This window comes from Sphaeramia orbicularis, chromosome 8 (assembly GCF_902148855.1).
Source record: "Sphaeramia orbicularis chromosome 8, fSphaOr1.1, whole genome shotgun sequence".
Lineage (NCBI taxonomy): Eukaryota > Metazoa > Chordata > Actinopteri > Kurtiformes > Apogonidae > Sphaeramia > Sphaeramia orbicularis.
The window spans coordinates 42,823,661-42,845,094 of NC_043964.1; the positions used below are offsets into that span (position 1 = coordinate 42,823,661).

A 21,434-nucleotide genomic window follows, 5' to 3' on the forward strand; every position below is an offset into this window, starting at 1 on the left:
TTAATCAGCAAGATATTATAGGAATAATTAATGTGGCTTTCTCCTTGTGAAAAAAAGACTAAACAAAAAATATAACCATGTACAAGAGGTCTGTGTTTTAGCATTAAGGGACCACAAGAACCAATAAACTTAACAAGATTCATCCGCTGCACTGCAATCTCCCTCTAATGCGTGTTATTCACTCAACAACTGTCTTTTATCTGTTATTGACTTATTCATTTCAGACAGAGCCTACCAGTATAACCCTATCTCCTCTCCATGTTGCCTTTGTGCCCTACTGCTTTCATTAGACTACCCTAATTCACTTTCACTCAAGATTAAATCAGAACAAAGGAGGTGACGCAAAATGCTCATATGCAAGAAAAAAAAAACTGCATTTACAATATTAGTATTCTGAAATGTAGATTTTATGGTACAAATGGATGAAAATCAATGAAATAGCAAAAGCTTCAGAGAGGGAGGGGAGATGGAGGGATGTGATGGAGAGGGATGAGGGAGGGGGTGCAGGAATATGAGTGTGTATGCATTTTCAAGGCGGTCTTTCTGTTGCAAGAAAAAAAACAGTAGTCTAACAGGAAAGCGAATAGGTCGAGCTGCTGATGAAGGCATGCAAATGCAATTTAGAGGCGGAAACTGATGTTTGAAATCTTTATGTGTTAGTGGAGGTTTGTGTGATGGCAATGTGTTTAATTTTAGTTCGAGATAGGTGGAATCACCTAAGCGGTGTGTGAAAGAGGGAGAGAGAGAGGGAGGCGAGGGAACAAGAGGGGAGGGGGCGGGGGTGTATGGACCTCACTGGTTACGGGACCTACAGGCACCCCGATTGTGCTCTGCTCTCATCATTTTTGGAGGTGAGGACAAAAGAAAAAAGGGGGAATCGGAAGAAAGGCCCAGGATCTGAGTGTCGTGACGGGCCCCCCGACTTCGCCGCCGCTGGTCGGGGTTGTCTGGACTCAACGAGGGTGAGGGAAAAGCGGCGGAGCAGTCGACTCTAGACTGGGGTTTCCTGCCACAGCAGCGGGATTGTCACAAAACAGCCTTTCACTCTTCGAGGGGCCTTGTATTGCTACGTTTTCAGGTATGCATTTAGACTATGTTAGCTAGCCTGTCTCTGATTGTCTTGCCTTGTTCTGACCTACGTTATCTCTATTCAAGAAAAAACGAGAGGCTGCGTGATGATCATTTTCTGATGCGGTACCCACATCAGGTCTGGTGCTAGTATACGTTATTTATGCTAGCTAACACATTTACTCAGAGCCCCAGTGAATTTCTGAGGGGGAAACATCTGCACCCAATCACCTCTCTTTTGTAGCTAACTGCTGCTTGGCTGCCTTAGAGTTAGCCTGCTTCAACTATCGTTTTCTGCACGTCCTTAAAGGTTGTAATAATGTAATAAATGTGAATTAGCTGGCTTGCTAAAGTGCTAAGTAGTGGTTATTGCTTAGCTAGCTCCCAACATATGCGACTTGCTCGCATGTTCAGTTTGCTGTAAAGGAGGTATTTTAGCTAAAGCTAACCCTCTAAAGCTAAAACAGGCAGCACTACAAAGCTAATAGTAATGCGTATACATTGCTGTGGGCTAATGTAGCTAAGTAAGACTATGATACAAACGCAAATGTAGGGTTTCTAATCATTTGACACGGCACACCATTAAAATAAAACCCGTGATTGCGTTTAATCACTATTGCGTAGGCTCTTATCAGTTAGGAGCTCTGCAACTGATTGACTTGCTGACTGACTGCAGTTTTATTATTGCTGCACTGTTATGTGTATTGTGGATGATGCTGTCTGGTCGTGCACAATGAGCTGCTGTGATTAATTAGTAATCAAGGTATAGGCTAGTAAGACGGATGGAGAAGGAAAATATAGTTTATCTCTGCCATTCTCCCTCTGTCTACAACAGTTTAGAGGCTCAGATGTGACCTGTTTGATGAAGGCAGTATTTGCAAGGCAGCTGGAGGTATGAGCAGTTTATTTTGTTGCCCCTCTGGTCCTTCTTTTCTCCACGATATTTATTAAACTGCTCATCACTTTCATGGCTCAATTGCACTAGTGATGAGAGGTTCACAATAATAATAAAAACAGAGTGACAGATAACACTAATGAGATGAAGAGTTGTAATCCTTGCAGATGAAGACTTATTGTGTGGCTTAGATCAAGTAATAATAGTGACTCAAAGTTGTTTTAGGATCATTAACCATTTTACATTGTATTAGAAACAGACTATAGGGGCTTGTGTTGTGCACTGCGTTTATGAGTACTGACCCCATAAAGGTGGCATCATCCCCTTTAATTATCACCAGTAATAATTAAAGCCCATTAAAACAACTTAAATACACCTAGAGTTAATGGGTTTTAGGGGTGTTGTAAAGTGGTGGAGATGGACCCCTCCTTTCCTTGCTCTGTAAGCTTTTTTGTTTACATGTGAAGAACTGCTTGTGACCTTCACTACCTCACTTTGTCGCCTTAATTGCATGCTGCCTCTAACCCACTTTTCAGCCCAACAGACCTGTTTGTTATCAGTCAAAAGAGACAGCCTAGGCATGTATTGTTAAAGCTTCTAGCACAGTAAAGGATGGACTCTCGACGCATGTTAAAAAAAAAAAAAAGGTAGTGTTGTTATGAGGGAAGCATGCTATTTAAGGATTGAAGCTGTGAAGTCAATAGTGAATTGGATGGATCATCTGTGCAACCAGGAATATCACCTGTGGTTATTTAGTTATATTTGTTTGACCTATGTAGTTATTGTGACTGGTCGCTTATAGTCCACTTATTGGAAATCCTGAATTATTGTAATGTATGTCCAAGACCAACAGACTTCCTTACCTACTAATTCATACAGCTGTACCTAGCTTCTGTAAAATGGAAATATGATAATATAAGTTAGCAAAAGCCAAAGGAAAGTCAGAAATTAATTTCTTTCTTTTTTTTTGCTCATATTTGTAGTTATAAATATGCAATTTGTTTCAGAAATTAATGAATCTGACAAGCAGAATATTAAACTTTCATTCTAAAAGAACTTTTAGTATTCATGTTTGACCACAATGCATTTCTTTTGTTGTGTATAATTTATCATAGTGTCTGATAATTGTAATGGTTGCCTTGTTTGCATGCTAACTTTTTAAATCATGTTTTGTATTTCCAGAGTTGTGAAGGATTGTGGCCAGTGGCTCCTGAAAAATGAACGCATCTGCATGGAAATACTGAAGACGAACAGAAAAGTGGAGCTTGAATTGACTGAACTTGAAGTGGAATAAATGGATTACCCTCCTTTTGGGAAATTGTTGCCATGGAACTAGGTAGAATTAAATGATGGTTGACAGAAAAAAACAAAGGTAAGACAGCTAAATGCTAAAGATACAGAAGAGAACCAAGGAGACTCTGGCTTCAGAGACAAGGAAAGAAAAATTACTTCATAGGGACCAAAGACTTCTACAGTCCAGATGAATCAAGAAACTAAAAGAAATCCACACAAAATGAAATGAAGCAGTATTTGAAAGGGAATGACCAAGAAAAAGAACCTCACAAAACATATCACACTCTTTATCCAAGAACTGGAGAGAATATCAATGGAGTGTGTGCCTCTGGGAGTGTTTAGTGAAGGTCTGTATTCAGATCTCTTGATTCAAGTTTCTGCATTTTACGTCTCACACAGGTGTGAGTCAGGTCACGGCAAACTTACACATGTTGATGAACTGAAGCTTTGCTGTGATGAAACACACTCTCAATGGGTTTATTGAGATTTTTTTTTTTTTTTTTTGCACAAGATGCTATTGGATCACAACACAGTTTAATCCTAGCATAGCTCTGCTTGCTTGAGCTGGTATTAAAGCGGCACTTGTACATCTAAAGACATCTAAGGTTGAACGCCTCACATCGTGGTGTGTCAGTCATTAATGACATCAATGCTTACTCAGTGCCAAACAGCTTCAGCTACATGGGAATGACTGTGCACTTTTAATCTTGTACTTTTTTTCTGCAGTACAAACCTGCTTTAGTACATATCTTTTTATCTTTTTTTTTTATTCCAGTTTTTAAGGTCCATATGTTCAGTTAACTTTTGTAAGTGGAACTACTATCGTCAAATTGAAGATTTTTACCATTTGGCCTTTTTAAACATTGCTAAAGTCCTCCTCACCAAGTTTTGTTTTGTTTTGTTTTATTTTTTTGCTTTTTTTTGTTTTGTTTTTTTTGTTTGTTTTTTTTTACAAAAAGTGATAACATCTGCCATCTATAATCCTCTGCTTCAAGTCTTTGGTGGATTTCAAAAGCATTTTCTTGTTTGACTGCCAGGCCATAGACTCACATTTTTCATTTATGGTTACTGCCATAAGCTTTCCAGTTTCTGATCACAAACATTCCCTGGTATAGACACTGACAGACATTTCCGTTTTTAATCCAAACTTGGGGAAAAAAAAAAAAGAAAATGCAGAATTTTTCTAACAGTCCAGCTCCCCCCTCCCTCCCCCCTGGGTTCAGTGGGAGGGGTGGAGGAGGACCTCCATATCCCTCTCAGCCAGCAGAACCCCAGATTTCCCCAAGGATGACAGATGATTATGTAGGGATGCAACAGCAGAGCCTGCACAGAGGCCATCACCACCCAAGTCAAGCCAGCCACATGCTAGCTTACAGTGCTAGAAACAGAGGAGCTGTAGAGCTGCCACCACAGGGTAACATTCACAGCAGCAGCAGTAACAACCCTTACAGGAAGGATGCCATGGATTATTATTTTTCAATGGGTGGGAAGGACAGGCTCAGAAGAGGGGGCATGGCATTTGGTACCGGCTTTGGATACCCTAATATTGATGGACATATACCTCACCAGTACAGGCATACTGGATCTGGTGCTGCACCATCTTCTGGCCTGATGTCGCCATATCCAGTAGAGTATGGTTCCACTGCTGGTTCAGGTGGAGGTGCTGGTGCTGGAGCCTTCTCTCCTTCTCACCAGTACAACATGAGTCAGAACCCTGCAATGCAGTCAGTGCCAAGTTCTCAAATGCAGCACCGCCAGCATGGACAGACCTTCCCATCTGTCCACCATGGACAGCAGCATAGAAGCTATCCTCACTCTGGGCACAGAATGACCCCTCAGTATCCGCATTACTCCCCACAGGGTGGAGCATCCACAGGGTCATCAGGAATGTACAGCCCCCCTCCGCAGAGATATCTTGACGGGGCTGCTAGCACCGGGTTTGATCCCAAAGTCAACAGTTCTCCCACTGTCAGCTCCGGTTCAAACTCAGTCTCTGGTTCAGTTGCTGCTAACAATGTGGGGTCAATGGAGAATGTTCAACAGAGTTACCATGCTTCAAATTATCCTGGATATTCCCCACAGACACATTCACTTCACAAGCAAGCCACACTACAGCATCGCAACTCCCAGCACAATTTAGGAGTAGGTTATGACAACTCACTCAAGATGCAGCACCAGGGCCCGTCTCCAGGTTCTGTATATGCTAAACATCACCAAGCCTCCAATCCCAGTATACCTCAAGGAACATCAATAGAATTATCCAAATCTCCGATGCACCCCAATGCGCAACAGGCACAAATTAACCAAAACTTTAGCCCAATATCCAACCCCTCCCCAGCTGCCTCTGCAGTGCATTCTCCTAGTTGTAGCTCCTCTCCTTCTCCTTTGATGGGTGTCTCAGAGGCACATGGAAACCCCTCAGGTCATGGTCCTTCACATCCTCCTACATCAAATCCCCGTAGCAGCCATGGTCATGGCAGATTGTTGCAGACCATGCCTCAATTAAGCCCCACACCCAATTCAAATAGCAGCATCAGTAGTTGTGGTAGCAGTGGCAGTCATAAGGCTCACGCCATGACTGCAGTCGGGGGAAGCAGTCTTCCTCCAGCAGGGCGCAGCAAAATTAGTCTGGGCACAGGAATTGGATCTCGAGAGGATGGCTCTTCTGTTTACTCATCTTCTCCACTTGACAAAATGCAGGATGCTGGCCTGAATAGTCTTAATGCCTTGAGTTCACAAGTAGCCAATTTACCCAACACAGTTCAGCACATGCTCCTCACTGACACAGTGCTTTCACAGAAGAAAGGAAAGGATGGTGGGCAGATGCAACAGGGAACACATAATGTTCCCCCATCACAGCCAAGGAGTAGAAATGCAAGTGCAGCCTCAAGTACAAGCACAGTTAAAGATGGAAGTGGAGCGGGGGTTGGCGACACTACGAGCTTAGATGCTGGTGCTGATGAAGACTCCTCACTAATGTCCACAGGAGGCTCAACAGGGACCAAGATGGAGCGAGATGAGCAGTTTTCTGAGGAGGAACATGGGAGGGTTAGACAAATGAGTGGAGCCAGCAGTGGGTCTGAACCCAGTGTTTATCCCCCCCTGTCTCAGAGTCAAAGCCAACCACAAGTTGGACAAATGCCAAATGTTAAAACAGTCACCTCCGATTCACAGTCAAAAGAGCTAGTTATTTCTGAAACAAAGACAATTGAGGCTAATGCTCCTTCTTCATCATCCCCACCTTTTGGATGTCAGTCTTCAGAGATTGGCCCACCATCACATTCAACACCTCCAGTTTCCTCATCCCCCTCATCCACCTCCTCTAGTATTCCTCCTCCACAGCCAAATTGTGTCTCAGAACTTGGTTTAACTTATAATGACCACAGGGGGGCACATAGAAAGACAACAGATGTTAAAAATGAAGTAATTAAAAAGGAAAGTGAAGGTGCAGGTGATGAATCTGAGAAATGCAGCAGCCAAATTCAAGAAGTCAATACAGCAAATGGTCAGGACAAAGAAAACAGGTTGCTCACTGCATCCAAATTACAAAATAATGAGAGAGAAGAAAAGCACACATTTGAGGAGCAGCAAAGTGCCAGCGGTGTTGGTGTGATTGTTTCGGCTCGGTCTGATGGAAGCCACGTTGAAAAAAGCAAGCAAAACCAAGACAACTGCATAGAAGAAAAACAATCACATTCATACATAAGAGAGTCCAGCAGCCATAATGGGGAAGAAGGTGTAGATCTTAGTCTCTATTCTTCCCACCATCAGAAACCGAATTTTGGACGGCCTCAAAACCCTCTGCAGCCTGGACCACAGAAATATGGCTACCCTGAATCAACATATGGCTCAGATTTGTCAATGAAGAACAGAGGGAGGATGGGCCCAGGGGGTGTAATAGAATCAAATTCCAAATACTTAGGGTACCAACAATCACAAACTGGTTTTGGCTCTATGAATCTAAAAGATTCTGGTGCTGAGGCTTTTGGAAAGAGGGGGCAGGGAGCAGCAGCTAAAGGTCATGAGGATAATTCACAAATGCAGCAATTTCCAAGTCTTTTGCAAGAGGTTCTTCAAGGTTACAATTTAGATAGACGTTACAGCAGACCAGAACAAGCATATCCTGCCAATCTCCCACAGCAGTTTCAAACCAGACACCCATATGGTGTGTCTGAAAGTATGCGGATGCAAACTGGAGTAACTGAGGCTCATTCTGTTCAAATGGGTAGCTCTGGAAAGCCCCCACATCCAGGCCAGAGGCATGGAAATGAGCCTGATTTTGCCACGGAGTCTCAGTCTTCAGTGAAATCAGAAATGTCCAGTACAAAGATATTGCAGAATACTGAAAAAGCCGAAGTGGGTGGGTCCCAAAGTAATTTAACACATGCTACAGAATCTCAGCAACCCCCACCAAAACATATAAACTTAGCTGACTATTCTCTGCCACAGAGAAAAGCGCTGTCTAATGTCTCCACTCACTCCTCTGCTGTGCAGGAGCTCCTTTTGCAAGAGCCAGAGCCGCTCACAGGCAGCACTGGTCAAACTGAGTCTCAGAAATCATCAGGCTCCATATTAGCCCCATCAGAGCGGCGCTCTGTCATCTGTGATGTGTCGCCAAACAGACGCAGTACACCAGAGAGGGACAGGGAAAGTGACAGAGAGAGGGAGCGGGAGAAAAGTCAGAGTGGAGCCTCTGTAATTCAACAGCCATTTTCCTCTCCAGCAGCAGCCAATGATCTGAGTAAAAAGGATACTGGAGAGAAACAAGTGGTGAAAATGGAAATGGCATCAAAAGAGACTGGCCCAGATGCAGCAAATTTACAAAGTGTTCATCATGGCAGTGGGGGTGCTAATGAGCCTGATTTAGAATATCATTCAAAGTCTGTTCATTCAACTGTTGTAATGAATACTGACCCCTATAGGCGAGGTAATGTTGATGTTGCCCCCTTACCTCATCCTATGAGCACTAATCCTCTGTCCTCACCATCAAGGCATCAGTCCTATCTGCGGGGTGTTGATTTATCAACTGGAAATACCAGTGCTTTTCCTGGCTATCGATACGGGGACACAAGAGATGGCAACATGATGCAACGTAACAACCCCCACTTCCCCTCCCACCATCCATTCCACAATTTATCCCCACAGTCTCAACCTGCAAATAAAATGCAGATGTATCCTCACCCTCGTGCCCCTCTTCATCACCCCCATGATATGAGTGATTGGGTAAAAGCAATGAATAGGCCATCTAAGGACCTAATGATGCAGCCTGCGTCCTCTCCAGGAAGACACAAGATCAGCCAATCAGAGCAGAGACAGAGGATGATCTCGCAAGCAGATGTGGCAAGTGAACAACATACAAACAAACCATCCCTTCATCATCAAAGCGCTTACTATGATATGAAAATGTGGGAAGCAACACACTCCAGCAGAGATGGGGCAAGAATTATAGAAGGAGAATCCTTCTACAGAACTCAGCCACCTCCTTCTCTTGCTCCCCCTCCCCCTCCTGTAGCTTCACACAACCTGGTCCCTCCACCAGTGAGCCAAGGCACAAATGCTGCAGAGTCTGATGTTTCCAGAGGAGGAGCTGCTGAGGAGGCCAAACACCCCTGTTTAAATCCCCCATCCAGTGCCACTAAGCCACCAACTGATGTGAACTCCACTCAACCACAGGTGCAGCAGCGTCAGACTAAAGCTGGGGGTTCTGCAGACACAAATCCATTAATTTTGAGAAGGAGAGTCCGTTCTTTTATCTCTCCTATTCCTGCCAAAAGGCAACTCCAGGACGCATCTCAGCAGAGGGCTGCCACAAATTCACATCACTCTCCTGGGGCTCAGTCCGAGTCGAGCCATCACAATGAGGATGACTCATGCAGTTCAGATATTCCATGTCCCAGGCTGTCTTCCCCTTTGCCCGGAGAGAACACCTACTCACAAGCACTATCACCATCAGGTGGTAACGCCAAGGTTTTGCCTACCAGGAAAGGACGAGGTTTGAAACTAGAGGCAATAGTGCAGAAAATCACACCAAATATTAAAAAGCCAGCAAGCCATGCTGATGAGTCAAATCATTACCCAGGCTTCTCTCACTCAGAAATACAACCATTTAATGATTCACAGGACCAAGACTTAGCACATTTCCCTAGGGTTTCAGGAGGGGATGATAGTTACATGGATGAAAGCCACTCATTAAATGACATGATTCCTTTTAGAGGAGTTGATGAGGCTGGGCCTTTGCCCCCATCGGCCTATCCATGTGATCCTCATCAGACATCTCAAGCCATCAAACAACAAGACTTTGACTTTGGATTAGCAGCCGCTGTGGGATCAGCATCTGGTGACAAGGAAGATTTTGCATTACTCGGACCTTTACCACCTCCTCCACCTCTTCCCCGCCCAGTCCAGGGTTCCCCACCCCCGTCCTCGTCTGCCCTGTCAGACATTCAGCACTTCACCAACACGTATCAGCAGCTTGAGACACGAAGAGGAGAGCAGTCTGCCGCTAACCTTCTTCGACAGAAACTTCAAGAATCTGGCATTGGATTTGATGATTATCCTGGCAGTGATTATTATGGAACCACCCCGCCCCATCACAGCCAGGTTCAAGGACACATGCTGAACAGACAACATCAGATGTCATCCAGTAGGTCCAGTCTGTCCCCACAGGATTCAAAGCCGCCGGAGAGTATTGTGCCAAAAGGCTATTTCCCATCTGGCAAAAAGAAGGGCAGGCCTGTGGGAAGCGTGAATAAACAAAAACGGGCTCAGAATCAAGCCCAGACTCAGGCACAGACTCTGTCTCAAGCCCAGACTCAAGGCCAGACTCAGACAGCAGTTCTTAGCACTCCACCTGCCCCGCCCACCCCGACTCCAGCAGCTGCCATGAGCCCACAGACGGTGCAGCCAACCAGCAGCACCCCACCCTCTGCTGCACCCCCTCTGCTGGACAAGAAAAACACTCCTCCACTTGCCCCGCCTGTTTTAACACAGGTAGTCAAAGTGGACTTGGAGAGTGAGGACACACAACCAGAGGCCGAGGTCAAACCTGTGCGGCGAAGACGCAGAGGTGTGAAAGACGAAGACGAATCGCTAGAAGGAAGAGGACAGCAAAGGAGGAGGAGGAGGAGAGGAGCAACGGCAGCAGCAGCACCAGCACCACCAGTGGCCAAAGATGACCCAGATCTACCTTTAGGGCCAGGAGGGAGTCTAACTAACAGAGCATTCGTGGATCCAAACAGAAAAGGCCTGTTTGTTCCACACATACATGTAGAGAAAAAAATCCCAGAGATTGGGGCAGTGTGCACCATTGTAAATGCAGAAGAGGACAAGATGAAAGGAGAGCGGAGTGCAGTTGGAGGGAAAGCTGGCGGGAGTGGAATTGATTCTCTCCTGACCTCAGCTCTTTCTTTCCAGTTATCTAGGAGAGACAGAGAATCTGAGAAAAGAGAGACAGATGAGGTGGAAACTACACTTCAGTCGGGAAAAGCTCTTCCTTCATCTGGTTATGTTGTTTCAGGCCCTGTGATTACAGAGACCAGTCACTCTGGCAGACTGCTTTGCTGCTTGTGTCAGAAATGGGCAAATTACAAACACCTCGGAGATCTCTACGGGCCTTTCTATCCAGCTGAATACGCTGCAAAACTCCCCAAGAACCAGCCGCAGGTCAGACAGTGTCAGGCAACCGCAGGCACAAACAAAACAGGACCAAATTCAGACACAAATACTCCGAGCTCTATCCAAGACACACAAACACAAGAGGGTCAGTTTGCCAAGCCCTCATCTGAGAGTGACTATGCTATCAGCCTGGATTCCAACCCAACATCTCTCACCATGACAGTCGCAACTGCCTCTCCAGCTGGAAGGGAGGAAATGATGATGCACGTGGCTGGCGCGCTCAGTAACACTGCCTCGTCTTGCTCCTCCTCCTCCTCCTCTTCTACTACCAGTAAAACATCATCTCTAAGCTGGGACATGAATATAGATAGCAGACCCATCCCTGAGCTCAAGAGAGAGTCAGACCTTGAAAGCGAGCAGAAAGAGCAGCAGCAGCAGATTCCGCTTCCACCACCACCTGTAGACGAAGCCCAGCAACGGCCTCAGCACAGAAAGCTCACTTCACACCCCCGCTTTAAAAGGAGGCACAAATCTAGTGAGGATTCCCCCAGGATGGTGCCTTCCAACAGCAAGGCGTCCCTCCCCTTCCAGCCCCCTCCACCGGCCTTAGACTCCCTGGGACCTCTGGCCCAACTTGCCCAGCTGCCTCAGATGCCCATGGATCCAGAGGAGCTGTGGGTGCACGAAGGATGCATAGTGTGGACCAGTGGAGTGTACCTTGTTAATGGGAGACTGTACGGCCTGCAGGAGGCACTAGATGGAGCCAGAGAAACAGTGAGTGTCCTCTGTTTACATTTGACCTGTTTGGGTTTGGGACAGCTCAGGTTTACAGCTTTATGTCTGTTCATAGGGTAGGGAATATTTGTACCTCATATTTATGGTATTCGCCCTGCAAAGAGGTAATAGAGGGTTAGTTAGACTTCAACATTTTTTTTTTTTTAATATCTAACACAGGTCTATAAATAAAATGTTTCTAGAATAACAGAATCAACACTGACTAAATCAGAAGAGCCGCTTAATTTTAGTTTTCTAGATACAGTATTGGATCAAAATGTGAACAGAGAATTGAGATATCGTCTCTCTCTCACTTTGTGAATAAAAAAGCCCTGTAAAAAATGGTTAAGAACAGGTAAAACAAATAGAATAAGCATAAATAGGTGATATAAAGAATAAACTATAATAAAATATAAAGTGTCTATGTAAGTCTGTTTTCAAAAGCAGTGGTTGTGCAAAACAGCAACAGTTATGAGGTGAATAATAGATCAGAACAGCATCAGATATGACAGTAACAGCAGCAGGTATGACAATAGTGCAGTATTTGTAATAAAGTGAAGTAGACAGTCAGCAATGAGAGAGCATCACAAAATGTAGTCTACAGTCTTTGTGCAGTAAATGTGGGGGTGGGTTGCTATCCGGGGGCAGAGGGGGGTGGTAATGGACAAAGTTCAGCATCCTGACAGCCTGATGGACAAAGCTGTTAAACAGTTTTGGCATTCAGCAGCATATATCTTAAAACCATTAGTCAACCTGCACTTTGGTGATTGTCTTCTGATTCATCTATTCAAAGTATGTCAGATTTAGCACATTTTATCTCTGAAGCAGATAATTAAAAAAAAAAAAAAAGTTACGTGATGTAATATAAAACAGAATAAAATGAGAAAAGGAAAAAAAAAAAAATATATATATATATATATATATATGTACACATGTATATTTAATTGTTTCTCATAATTTGTGCATGAAAAAATGAAAAGTCAATGATGTTCAAGGTGTCATAGTATAAGGACTTGTTAACACATTGTCTGCAGGTGTTGTCTAGCTTCCGTTGTATGCCTGTATTAACCTGACAGTACATTTTGAGTCTGATTTCTTCTGTCTGTTTTCTTCTCTAAGTGCTGCTCTCATTGTGAGATGGTTGGCTCAACCCTGGGCTGCTACAGTAAAGGCTGTACACTTAGCTACCACTACCTTTGTGCGATTGAAGCAGGTGAGCAGTGATATCAAGGCACAAGTAAAAAGTGTGGTTCATGTAAAATACAGACGTAAAACACTACTGTTGGTTTGTCTCTAAGTAACAGTGTCTGTAAAGGGTTGATGTTTTCTCTCTCACCTCCAGACTGTTCTCTGAACGAAGATAACTTCTCGCTGCGGTGTCCGAAGCACAAGGTAAAGAAGGAGAGGTTGGTTTTCATACTGTTGTGTGATTTTTAGTGAATATCATTTTTCATTAGCTCCTTACTCCTAAATCAGTGGCTCAGATATTGTGCTTCTTTTCTGTCTCCTCTCAGTTTACCCAAAGCATCCGGCCAGCCAAGCCAGTGTACCTGGAACAGTCAGAGAGAGGCTGAGCAAAACAAAGAGGAAGAGGACAAACAGGAGTCTGGGAGCTGTAAGTTCACCCAAGACAAAGATACACATGTAGGAAATGCAGCTTCTGTCTACAGTTACATGTAATGCTTTTAATACGGTTTCATTTCATTTATTAAGATTCCCATTAGCAACTGAAACATTAGTTGCTATTCTTCCTGGGGTCTCCGCTACGTTACATTACAATTTTAATTGTTTACATTAATTTTACACCATTCACACACACACACACACACACACACATAAACAGCCCAATGCAACAAAAATAAATAAACAAACAGAATAAGTGCTATAGATTTATGCTCATTCACCAAACAGTAGCGGTCTGATACAAATCATAAGACATCTTTCAATATTATCAATACTCTTTCCATTTCATGTCCATTGTGTAAACAAGAAAAGTTTTAATTTCTTTTGAAAACATTTTCTATTACTGTTACATCAGCATCTGATATCACAAGTACATTTTGTTTCACTGAAATGGTTGTGACTGTCAATTGGTGAAATTGATTTATTTTTAAGTATATTATTGTGCAATCTGTAATGAAAGGCTACTTTTTTAAGACTGAAGCTTGAAGTCAGGAGTATTTAACTCTTTCGGTGCCAGACAGTTAAGGTGGTAATAAGCCTTAAAAGTGCCACAGAATTTGGCCGTTTTTCAGTATTTCGCGTCGTTTTTATAATATTTGAAGAATCCTGCGGGAAACCGCTCAGTAACATCCGACCGATTGCTGATTAGATTCAAAACGCACCGGACGCAGCCGATTCATTATTGATCGTAGTTTGCATAATTTATTCGGTCGCGTGACCTCAAATTCCCGTCTGATTGGTCTCAAAAGGGGGACACAGAAAGAACGTCATCGAAATGTGAGAAAGAAATGGGGGTGGATGGTTTGTTTGTACACAAATATGGCGTGTTCTCCAAAGCCGATCTGATCGGCCCGTGGCACTTTAAAGGTTGTATTCGTAAAGCCAATTTAATCGGCCCATGGCATTGAAAGAGTTAAACACACAACAAGGGGGGTTTTAAACATGCTGTCTGTGTTTTCTGCTAATCACCATCTCTTGGAACAGTAATATACAATATCAGCTGCAGCAAAGTGCACAACAGAGCCATTACTTCTATTGTAAGTGAAGTTCAGCCTCTTCCGGTTGTGTCCCATATGGTCTCGTTCTGGTTGTGCCGTTATCAACATATCCTGAAAATGTCATCAAAATCCTTCCATAACTTTTTCAGTTATCGTGCTATAAAATGGACAAACAAACAAACCCCCCCCATCACTACCAAAATTTAATCATTGGTTCCTTGTGCCAGTATCAACATTTTCTGAAAATTTCATCAAAATCCATCCATAACTTTTTGAGGTATCTTGCTAACAGACAGACAAACCCTGATGAAAACATAAGGGAGGGAATAACAGAACTCAGGCCTGTGTGTAAAGTGCCATTTGAGTTTCCAAATTATCATGGCCATTAAAAAAGATGAATCTTAATTAACAACAATTATCTGCTTGTGTTGCCAGTTGAATTTCAAGAATGTCCACAATAGTCCAACAAATCTGGGAAAAGACCAAGACGAGGGCTCAGAATGATGGATCGTTTTCACTCCATAGAAGTAAACTGGTTTAATCCCCTTGTACTTTAAGTTAAAGTGACAGACTGGTCTGTTTACATTATCAACAGACTAAGGATCGGTAGATCATATCACTGTTATGCTGAAGTTTTTCAGGTGTCAACCACACATTCACATCTGTTTGTGGCAGTGGCATCACGTACTCATTCTTTGTTTTATCTCAGACTGCAGCAAAAGGTTCCACTATGCTTCACACAGATGCTCAGGAAAAGATGGTTAATGTGGACAACAAAGCACATCTTGAGTAATAGTATCTTCTGAAAAATAGTTCAGCTAATCAATTGATCAATAAAGATCACGTTGGTGGCCACACCAAGTTAAAAAAAAACAGGGTGTCCATAAACAATTTAACACATTTATTTACAGCTGTTTTTGTGATGATTTCCAATTAATTTTTGTCTTCGTTTAACATTTACTAACTCATTTATCAACATTTTTAATAATACAGGGTGTCAATAAAATGTCTGTACAATTTAACAAATTTTCTACAACAGCAAATAAATAAACAAATCTGTGGAAATTATTACAATATTAAAAGTAGATATTGAAGTTTTTTTTGCCTCATTTTGTACACCTCTGTATGGACACCATTAGTTGCATGAAGCACATCCAGACGCTACTGGATTTGTTTCCATGTTGGCTGTATCATAGCCTCATCAGTGGTGTCAGTGGCATCAGTGCTCTTGAACTTCAGGTCATTGATGTCCTGTATATTTATTCAATACACAATATCGTTAACATAACCCCATAGAAATAAATCCAGGGCAGTGATATCTGAGGGCTTGATCATCCACTCCTCCCTTTATCCAACACTGTCCCTCTCTATGGATGTCTTCTATACTTAACCCTGTAGCTTCATTGAGTCTGCATGTCCAATTTTGGTTCAATAAACCATGATACACATTATGCCTTTTGGAGTAGCCATTTTTTTAGGGGGTTATTTAACAGAACCTATTTCATCAATAGGGTACCTGAAATACACAAATGCAATGTGATTAAAAACTTTGATAACCACTGAGTACATAGAACAAATCTGATTAACATATCTCATCAATTGCATTTGTAATACATTTATTAAATTGTAAGGGGACTTTGTGGACAACCTGTATATTTTTTAACATGTTAATTCTGTCACATGAATGACTTCATGTTTAATCTTGGTATCTCTGTTTTGAAACCCATGTGAAGTGTATTTATGGTGCTTTTAATGGCAAACATTTTTGCATTTGTTAAGACATGTTCGGTTTTCTTTCAATTGATTTGGAGGGTTCACTTCTACAAATCTGCCTCCATTCAAACAACATTTCTGATTATTTTTCTTTTAAATAATTGACTGGAAAACACAATGTCCCTAACTCGATGCAAGCATTTAATTTAAGGCAGTTCTGCAGCTAACTCACCACCAAATAGGTTCGATCACCTCTAATAAATTTTCATCTGGGAAGCAGTGTTGTTTCATTGTTTGGTGGGAGGCCGCTTTCTCATTAGTGGGCCTTCGGTAAATGGACTCTAATTTGTTGCCTCAAGGCTGTTTGTGCCTTTTTCTATTTAGACATTCCAATTTAATTTCACGCAGCATTTCTGCAGCCACTCTGACTGTGTGTTGGCTGCGTCTCAGCTCACCTTAGCGGCTGTACTCCCAAGTTTTACTCCCTGCCATGTCCTCCCCCTCGCGTTCACTTCAGCCCGTCCTCATGGAAACTAAGCACACAAAAGTCTTATCATCTTTTCTTTATCTTTATGCAGCATTACTGCAGAAAGAGAAGAGTACAGTGCATCATAGATGGGTGGATAGAAAAGTGTGCATAATTGTACAATTTCTATAGCTTTGGTTTGTAATTTATGATGGAAGTTTGATGCATTTAATATTAAATCCACTTTATTTATGCAGGTATTGGTAGAGGCCCTGCAGGTTTATTACTTCCGGATGTAACTGGTACGTTTTACACAAGTATAAACAATGCTTTATGCTTCTACAGTGGTCTGAGTTTTGCTGTAAAAGTGTGACTGTACACAGATGAGAAAAGAAGGAATGGGTTATAGGTTTTCTTTTGTAACATGACTTCATGCTTCATTCCTGCACTAAGTGCACTTACATCAAGTTTATGTTTGAGTCCATGTTTTGTGGGGAGCTGTCACTTGTTGACGTTCCGCTGCATGAGAGCAGGGAATACAAGGTACCATCAGATATTGTTTCTCATATCACCTTTGATGGCATTCCAAGTGAGCCAAAACAATGTTAAATGTGACTGAAGTCCATGCAAATCACAGATTTTGACAATCCAGAACTGACACTGGACTGTGATTGACATTTTACCTCTGAAGTCCTGAAAAGAAGCTGGAAACATGGCAAAAACTGTGCACTGCTTTTGCATTAAGGTTATCAGATACTCTGCAAGTAGTTCTCACAGCTTATGCTCGACACATCATCCAGGCAGAACTTTTTTCTCATGTGGTGTCTGACTACTGTTGTGTGATTGGTCAGGAATCTGAAGTGGGCGTGGTCTTAATTGTCTATTTATCATCTCCTCAACTCCTTGCTGTTTATAGATATATGCTGTTTATAGTTATATTGTATTGTATTGTATTTTTTTCCTATTATGTTCTTTTTGCACTGTGGGGCCTTAGAGTTTGGTAATTTCAGTTTTCTGTATGCAGTGTACATATGGCAAAACTGACAATAAAGCTGACTTTGACTTAATGCGGAAAACAAGAGGCCTTCCTAGGAGTTCTGCACTTGAGTATGACATGTACTGGCCAGAACTAACTTTGTTCTTGTTCTTGCCACAACAAAAAAACTACACTAAGCAACTTTAAAAACACACATTTAAAAATTTCCTAGAATTGTCATGAGATGTACTCAGATGCTCCAAACAGCTTCTCAGACACACAATATACTGTTGTTCTGCCTGACTGATTGTGCTTTTTCTCAGCCACAGACCAATTTATGAACGTTGTACTCACAAGTGTAGAAACTGGGCAGGGGAGTGAAATACTGGGATGGGCTAAATTGTTAACTAAAAATGTGTAGGCTTTGTACACATGTGACCCTCCCTATAAAAACCTTGAAGTGAAAATGGGGAAAATGTCTGCAGCAAAAATGCTACGCTTGAGTGCAGCCAACCGTGATCAGGCAGTCGGGATGCTGCATGCAGGAATGACACAGACGGACATGCACATCACCTTGGTGTCCATCACTCCACCATTCAAAATCTTGTCTGTATGTCTCCCAGAATGTGTGCAATAAGAACATCTATAATTGGAAATATAGTCCATGGATAAAAAGTAAAACAGTCATGAATTTTATTGTGCGTTTTTAAAGTTACTTAGTGTATTTTTTCTATTCTTTCAGATTATGTACAGGTCTTTAAGGTAAAATGTTGCCGATCTTTAAATTCGACCTCGGGTGTCAAACATACGCCCGCCAAAGGGTCCAATCCAGCCCCTGGGATAAATCTGTGAAATGCAAAAACAACACTGAAGATGTTAATCATTTTAGTTCAGGTTCCACATTCAGCCCAATTCAATCTCAAGTGGCTCAGTTAGTAAAATGCTATCAAAATATAAAGACTGACAACTCCAAATGTTTCTCTTTGTTTTAAGTGTAAAAAAGTAACATTACATGAAAATATTTAGATGTGTGAATGTGAATAACCTGAAATGTCTTAAGAGATGTGAGTTCAATTTTAATATTCTGCCGGTTACTTCATGTTTTGTGTATTTGTAGAGCCACTATGATCTGCAAGTTTTAATGCACATATGTAGATGATAAGCAGAGGCATAATATTGTTAAAATCGCACTTATTTTTCTGAAGAAATTTCACTTTGTACATAGTTCCTATTATTCACATTACTTAAGGGATAGTTTGTAGATGTAAACATTTTCATCATATAATTTTACTTTTTTCAGTATAAAACAGAGAAAAGTTTGGAGTTGACATTATTAATATATTATTGTTATTATTTTACCCGTCTGACCCACTTCAGATCATGTTGGGCTGAATGCAGCCCCTGTTTGACACCCATGAATTAGATCAACTATGCAGCATGTTCTCATATGCACCAGAGGACTGACAGACAGACAGATGGACAGAACCACCAGGGTTTGTCCCAGTTTGTCCGTTGGGTCCCTGCTACCAGACACTGCCATAAACAAGGGAAAATATGTGGTTTAAGACAGGACCATAGTCACATAAACTAGTAAATTATTCAACATTGAATAGATTATTTAGGTTAAAAGCAATCTATGAAATCTATGTAATGGAGAAACTGTCCTTTTCATTAAAGTAAAACAGGACAAATTTATGGAAATGTGGTCAAAATGGATTGTATATATCACCCCACTGAAGCCAGATTTAATTTAAATGGAAATGACAAGTTATAATTGAACTGGTTGAATGTACTGGAGCTGAAATTTGTATGACTTTTGGAATAAAAATAATAAAAATAAGGGAAAAACGTGACACCTTTTTGTTCTAAGGTATGTTTAACAAAAAAAAAAAAAAAAAAAAAAAAAAAAATATATATATATATATATATATATATGGGTGTATATAAAGTGGGAAGACTTAATTCAAGAACAGTCTTTTTTTTTCTAAACAGAATTTATATGGAACGTGTGTGTTAAATTTCATGCTTTACCATTGTTGATTTTTCAGACATGGTATACAAATGTGCTTAGATATCTGTTGTAAAGTATCTTTCCAAATAAAAAAAATATATGTTCAAAAAAAATAAAAGAATAGATTATTTAAAACTAATAACCTATCTCAATGTGTGATACACTTCCCTAATACCTGTGCTGTGTCTGGTTTCCCCAGCAGAGACGTTCAGTAAATGTGTCTCTGTGAATAACGCTAACCCTAATCTTGTGTCTTTTTTTTTCCAGGTAAGTTTGGACAGCAGAAGAGCGACAAGTGATTAGTTTGCGACGCAGCCCCCAAACGTGAAAAGGATACGACTGGCATCTGCGACGGAGAATAACAAAAGGGAATGTATAATTTCTCAACAGGAATTAGCATCATTTACATTTAAGACAATGGAGAAAAGAAACCTTTTTTTTTTCCCCTAAGAGAATTATCGCTCTATACCTAAAAACAGAAAAAGAAAAAAAAAAAAAAAGGACATGCAACATAGAGGAACGGAACTACAAGAAAAAAATAATTCTACAAAGATCAAAGTGGAATAAAATGGGACGTCGAGACAAGACGGAGGAACTAAAAGAACTTTTTTTGTAAAGAACAAAAGAATCACACTTCCTCTCTAGGCTCACTTTGATTTTGCTGAGATTCCCTCAAAGTGTTAAACTCTTGTTTATCATCATCTGTATTATCATTTATCTTTTTTTTTTCCCCTCCAGGTTTTCTGTTGCTTGTGTATCGGGAGCCTGTTGGTTATCAAACCCAGAAAAAGAAAACGATGCGATGTTTGTATCCTCTCAAAATGAGTATTATCTTACCATATTAGGATGATCACAGTTATTATTTTAGTCCTCATTATTATTTTGTATCCTCATCAGTATTTACTCATCGAAATGAAATGGATGTATCTCACTTTATATTCATGATTGGATTTTCTGTTTCATTCCTGGAGAGGGAGGAACCAGAGCGATGATTTCAGGGAATGTCAGGGTCGAGTTTGCCACAAAGACATTATTGCCTTGGAGAACGGACATCTGTTGCCTTTCAAAACGTCACGTGTATGAGTGAGAAGCGAGTGTGTGTGAAACTGAACAAAAAAAAAACAAAACGACAAAAAAACGTTGCAGATATCTGGGTCTTTGATTCCATTTTGGTCCTTTTGAAAAGTGTTCTTATTTTTCATCATCGGGGTTTTTACGGTACAGATCATGAAAAATCAGATGGACACAATCTTATTTTTCAAGTACAATTGTTCGTAATGTGCAAAGAGAAGGACGAAACAGGCGGCGATAACACTACGGACTAATGCCCGTCTGATATCTTGGACCGTTCGGACTGGGAAGGAAGATGGAGGACGGGACTTTGGACAGTTGTCATGGGCGTGGAATCGTGTACAAGGCGCACACATCCACACATAGGAAGCTAACGTTTTTCAACTGGCGTCGGTCCCTCGGACAGCGATGACACGTTTTCAGAACTTTGTGGAGAGGATGTCATACAAACTAACGGCTGTGAGTGGCCAACTGTACTGCCCGGCAGGGGGTAGGGGTGGGGTGGGGGCGGGGAATACGCCTAACCACGTACTTTTGAATGGTTTGACACGCAAATGACACGATCGGGAGATGCAAAATCCATTCAAAAGAAGCATTGCCATAAAACTTAAAAGTGAGTCGTACATGGTGTTGTCTTTATCATTTTTTTATTGTTATTCTTGTAAAAAAAAAAAAATTAAGGTCAAGCTGAAAGAAGACAGTTACACTATCAAAACCATGCTGTATTAGAAACTTGTCAATATGTATATGAATTATGAATACACTTAAAAAATGCTTCAGCTTTGCTCTATTTCTTATTTCTTGCACCAGCTTCACTGTCATCTCTTTATGCTCCCGGTTTCTTTCCCTGCCTTCTGTTTTCAAGTCATTTT

The 21,434-nt window shown here is 41.5% G+C and overlaps 1 protein-coding gene across 2 annotated transcripts; it reads left to right on the plus strand.

Moving 5' to 3' along the window:
- The first annotated feature begins 773 nt into the window (after window positions 1-773).
- On the plus strand, window positions 774-21,341 carry tcf20 (transcription factor 20). 2 transcript variants are annotated; one of them, XM_030140419.1, is made up of 6 exons: window positions 774-1,078; window positions 3,146-11,644; window positions 12,764-12,857; window positions 12,987-13,036; window positions 13,159-13,259; window positions 19,759-21,341. In XM_030140419.1, exons 2-5 carry the CDS (start codon window positions 4,427-4,429, stop codon window positions 13,216-13,218), a joined length of 7,422 nt encoding a protein of 2,473 aa, XP_029996279.1. In that variant the 5' UTR covers window positions 774-1,078; window positions 3,146-4,426; the 3' UTR covers window positions 13,219-13,259; window positions 19,759-21,341. The 2 variants fall into 2 exon arrangements, with proteins under 2 accessions (XP_029996279.1, XP_029996278.1); XM_030140418.1 differs by having other exon boundaries at window positions 775-1,078; window positions 12,987-13,050.
- The last annotated feature ends 93 nt before the right edge of the window (window positions 21,342-21,434 follow it).